We start from the raw sequence: 4,875 nt of genomic DNA, 5'->3' as shown, positions 1-4,875 counted from the left end.
GTGCGTGTTTGGTCGGAGGATGCCTGTGTTACCTGGTCCCGAGGTACTGTCCCGGAGTGCGTGCGTACACCTGTCCCAAGGGGTGTGTATCTGTCCCAGGGGGTGTGTGTCCAAGTCCCGGGGGTGATGCTCGTCCCGCCCCGCCGCTGCCGATGTTCCCGCCGGGTCGGTGGGTGGGTGGGTGCAGCCAGCCCGGCCCCCGGGCTCCCGGCAGGGAGGCGGGGAGGGCCGGGGCCAGCCCCGCTCTGATCCCTCCTCCTCCTCCTTCCCCGCCCGCCGCCTTTTCCCTGCTGCCGCCGCCGTCACCGCCGCCCGCCCGGCGCATCCCACCGGAGCCCGTCGGAACTCGGGGCGGCGGCGTTCACCGCCGGCCATGGCCGTGCCCGCCGCGCTGCTCAGCCCCCACCACCTCCTGTCCTTCTGCTTCCCCGCCGCCGGCGGGCTCCTGGGCTATGCCGACCTGGAGAAGGGCTACGAGGGCGGCGGTGGCGGCGATGCGGGGGACTTTCGAGAAGCCACCCGGGACCTGCTGAGCTTCATCGACTCGGCTTCCAGCAACATCAAGCTGGCGCTGGACCGGCCGGTGAAGTCTCGGCGGAAGGTGAACCATCGGAAGTACCTGCAGAAGCAGATCAAGCGCTGCACCGGCATCATCGCCGCCGCCCCGCCGCCGCCGCCTCCCGCCGCCTGCCCGCCCGCCGCCTGCCCCGCCCGGCCCCCTCCTCGCCGGGAGCCCGCGCAGGCGGCCGGCAGCAGCCTCCAGAGCAAGAGCCTGGCCGCCCTCTTCGGCTCCCTGCAGCGGGGCCGGGGCGCGGCGAGCGGCGCCGAGGCGAAGGCGGGCGGCGGCGGCGCGGGCGGCGGGGAGAGGGCGGCGGGCGGCCCGCGGAAGGTGCCGCTGCGAGACCGCAACCTGCCGCCCTCCTTCTTCACGGAGCCGGCCTTGCCCGGCCCCGCCGCCCGCGGGCCGCCCGCCAAGGAGCCGGAGAAGGGCGGCGGGGGCGCGGAGGCGACCGAGTTCTTCGAGCTGCTGTGCCCCGACTACGGCGCGCTGCTGCCCGAGCACTCCGCCCCGACCGACGCTTTCGGCGGCCGCCTGCCCGCCGAGCTGGGGCTGGAGCACGGGCTGTACGAGCTGCCGCTGCCCGCCGGGCCGCACCCGCTGCTGGGCGGGCTGCTGTACCCCGAGGCGCCCTGGAGCCCGGCCGCGCCCTGCAGCCCGCCCCGGAAGGCGCCGCCCGAGCCGCTGCGCCCGCTGTACCCCGGCGGCGCCGAGCCCGTGCCCGGCGGCGGCAGCGAGGAGCCCGGCGGGCACCTGCCCGCGGGCTTCGCCCCCTTCTTCCCCGAGTGCCCGCTGCCCCCGCCGCAGCCGCCCTACGACTACGGCGGCGGGTACCACCGCGGGGGCTACCCCGGGCTGTAGGGCGGCCGGGGCTCGGGGCCGCCGGCACGGCGAGGCGGGGAGCGGAGCCCGGAGCCCGGAGCCCGGAGCGCTCCGCGGGGGCGGGCGGACGCTGGGGCGGCGCGGGGGCCGCACGGGGCTCCGCGCACCCCGCTGCGTGTGAGAGCCCCGCAGCCGAGCCCGCGGGCCCCGCAGGATTCACCCGTGTGCACTGCCAGCCTCCTCCTCCTGCGGTTTGGGCGACGCTGCAAATAAAATGTGAAACTTTGGGTTTCTTCAGGTGTTTCTGTAGCGGCCGGTGCCCCCCCTTCATCCTCCTTCCTTAGGGGCCAGGGCTTGGCTGGCTGTAGGCAGACGCCTTGCTGTACCTGTAGGCGACGTGGGGAACAGGCGCTGCGCTCCTTCGAGGCCGCGGGGACCACTCGTCAATGATTTCAGTCTAAACCTAAAGCTCATGTCAGCACTTGACAGTTAAACATTTTTCCCAGGCTCACGTTTGTCACAAGTGCTGGCAGGTGTTCAGCTGAGGACACAAAGGCAAGAAAGTGAAGCAAAGTTAAAAATGCTGCTACCAAACTGGAGAGTCCTGACATTTTAACAGCATCTTGCAGGATCTTGCAAACGGCAATTTACAGCAATTCCTAAGTTAATTGAAGGTGTAAGTTCGGGACAAAAATGTACTGTAGCCACTGTGGCCATCTGATTCCTACAGACTGTTGGATTTCTTCCAGGAATGTGTCAAAGCTCAGAAAGCAATGCGGCTCAGTCTCATTGTGTACAGGAGATTATTTGATAATCATTTAAGTTATGTAAAAGAGTCTATGATAGGTCCTATAAAAATAAAGCAACACAATAGATCCGAGATCTGTGGTTGTTACTGCTGTTGAGACGCGGCGTTCAGGGGGCTTTCACTGTGCCTCCATCCTCTGTAATGGTTTCTTGGCAGGAGTTAAGACAGGCAGTGGGTTTTGTCTGTTCTAAATCTTTTGAAATGCTGTATTTTATCCACAGCGAGCCGTGCTTGTTTTGCCTTCATTTGTACCGGCTGTTTCTGTAACTTAGTAGAAAGAAAGGAGCAATAATACGCTACAAAATCAAGGGATGAAAATTGTTACAGTTATGAAAACAGATCAAAATACTCGGAGGTTTCCTATTGAGATGCAAGTTTTCAAAGGCAATCCCGCAGTCTGGCTCCCTGCCAGCCCCAAGTGGATTGTTTGTTTTTGAAACAGGATCCACATATGGATCAGCGTGGGGCTTTACCCTTGGTGGTGACCAATCCTTGTGCCTTCTGTCTTTTAGAAGATAATGTGAGAGGTAAAGCAATTTTCTTCATTCTTCAACCCAGATTTAACTTTTAAGAGGTTTGGGGTCAACGTGTTGGGAAGTGTGGAGAGGTGAAGCAAAATCTTTTGGAAATAAACTGAGATGATTTGTTTTGGCAAATGTTTTAATTTTACTTTTAAAAGCAAGAGCTGTAACTGCTGCCGCCTTTTTCCTCCCCAAAAGCTGCCCAACATCTCCACAAGCTACATGGAAAGGAACCACCATGGATGAACGTCCACAACACTCCAGCGTCTGATAGGTGAGTGCTGTTGAGGAAATGCACTTTTCAAGAACAATTTTGCAGCAGTTTATTTCACTCAGCTTCTCAAGAGCGTGTATGAGGATCAATGGGCAGCCTGTCCAGCCAAGGTAGCTACAAATTGGGTTAATCCTGCTCTGCTGCTGGTTTTGATGATGGGACAATGTCCTGCTCTGTCCTGCCTTCTTCACTTTGGCAAACCTCCCAGTCTGCATTCGTGAGCTGCACACTGCCAGCTCCCAGCAGAGCTTGCATCTAACTGCATCTGGGACTACCTAGGCAAGGCCAGCTGGGGGATTATTTCAGGTGGAGATGCACTGTATTATTTGTTTGTTTGTTTAGCTCCTTCTTGAAGCATGTGAATTTGCAGCACATTTTGGCAAATTCTCAGAATATTTCAGCTTGATGGTGCTGTGCTAATAATCTCGGTGCCCAGTTTTCTCACCTGAGCTGTGCACCCGAGATTTGTGCTTTCAGGCCAGGCAAATGATGGGAGAGCTGATAATGCAGTGGTCTCTGCTAAGGAGCAAACCCACTTTTTTTAGCATTTTTTTATCTCATGAGCTCAGTAGACAAATATGTGTTAAATGGGCATCTAATCCTGAAGACCTTATAGCCTATCCTGTCATCTGTCTCACAGGTGTCAGTGAGATTTTGCTCAGAAAAAGTAAAAAAGAGGTTTTTCAGGAATTGATTCTGGCATAGACATTGCAAACCTGAATGGTCTGATTGCCTACACACCTCACCCTCTTATTCCAGGTAGCCATGAAGGGCCACAAATCTGATCTGCCAGGGGTATTCATTCATTCGGTGCTCTGCTGCCTTGTAGATGCTGACCTGTGGTGCTCAGAAGCTGAGCATCACTAGCCTTCTTGGGTTAGATCTTGTCTGAAACTGGTGGGAGAAGCAGCTCTGTGGTGCCAGCAGAGCTGGGCTGGCCCAAGGCTGGGGTGGCAGCCCATTCCCAATGCTGCCAGGTTGGGAGGGTTCTTCATGGGCTTGCAAGTTTGGGGCAGGCTCCAGGAATCAGCAGCTGCAGATACCTCTTCAGCTTAGCCTCTGTCCTACAATAGTCCCTTAAATGGGATGTTCAGTTTATAGGAGCTTGCACTGAAAGAAATAAAAGAAATCTAGCATCAGTGTTCTTTTAAAGTATGGCTACATTGCTGCCCGAGGATGTATTTTTGTTTGAGCAGTACCTGGCATGAGAAGTCTGATAAGCCTGGAGAGGAGCTAACAACAGCTTTTCCCACAATGCAGACCAAACAAAGGACTTCTGTGTAACTCCTGAGGAGTGCTGGAGCCCCTCTCCATGCTGTGGAGGCGGTGAGGGCACCCGAGCAGCCCAGGGCTTGCCATCTAGTGAGGCTGCATCTTTGATCTCCTTTGTGCATGTGTGGGCTCTTTTTGTTGGGTTGTTTCCCCCAGCTTGAATAGTGCAGGCACTGAAAACATCACCTAACAGTCTCACTCTGAAACACCCTTGGGAAATTGTTTTCTCCTCTGAAACACTGAAGATCATCATCTTAAGCATCTGCAAGAATAAAGGCTTTTGTAATTGAGAAAGATATTTTGGGGTTTTTTTATGCACTTTTATAAGAAGTCTGTCCCTAAGAACTAAAGCTGATTCTTTTTAGCTTTTCTGTCTTAAAGAAGTGTGCCCCTTTGAAAGGAAATGGGTTCTGTTTGGTTGGATCGAGGTCAGACTACCAAATTATTTCATTTTACAAAGCCTGCACTGAGTTCCTCAGATACATTAAACTCCGTTTTGTAGCTGGTGTATTTTACACATATTGCCTGATGTTACTGGAGATTTTGATGAGGAAGCATACATGTGTTAATAATTTTTCATATATAGTTAAAGATTATAAGGGGGGTTGACAAGAACCCT

The 4,875-nt window shown here is 55.9% G+C and overlaps 1 protein-coding gene across 1 annotated transcript; it reads left to right on the top strand.

The window, feature by feature from the left end:
- The first annotated feature begins 242 nt into the window (after positions 1-242).
- Positions 243-2,261, top strand: FAM181B (family with sequence similarity 181 member B). The gene has a single exon (XM_085065450.1). It carries the CDS (start codon positions 374-376, stop codon positions 1,418-1,420), a length of 1,047 nt encoding a protein of 348 aa, XP_084921576.1. The 5' UTR covers positions 243-373; the 3' UTR covers positions 1,421-2,261.
- The last annotated feature ends 2,614 nt before the right edge of the window (positions 2,262-4,875 follow it).

The sequence above is a fragment of the Lichenostomus cassidix genome, chromosome 1 (assembly GCF_008360975.1).
Source record: "Lichenostomus cassidix isolate B80296 chromosome 1, HeHo_3.0, whole genome shotgun sequence".
NCBI lineage: Eukaryota > Metazoa > Chordata > Aves > Passeriformes > Meliphagidae > Lichenostomus > Lichenostomus cassidix.
Note: the sequence above shows the minus strand (reverse complement) of the source record. Positions and strands in the feature narration are given on the sequence as shown.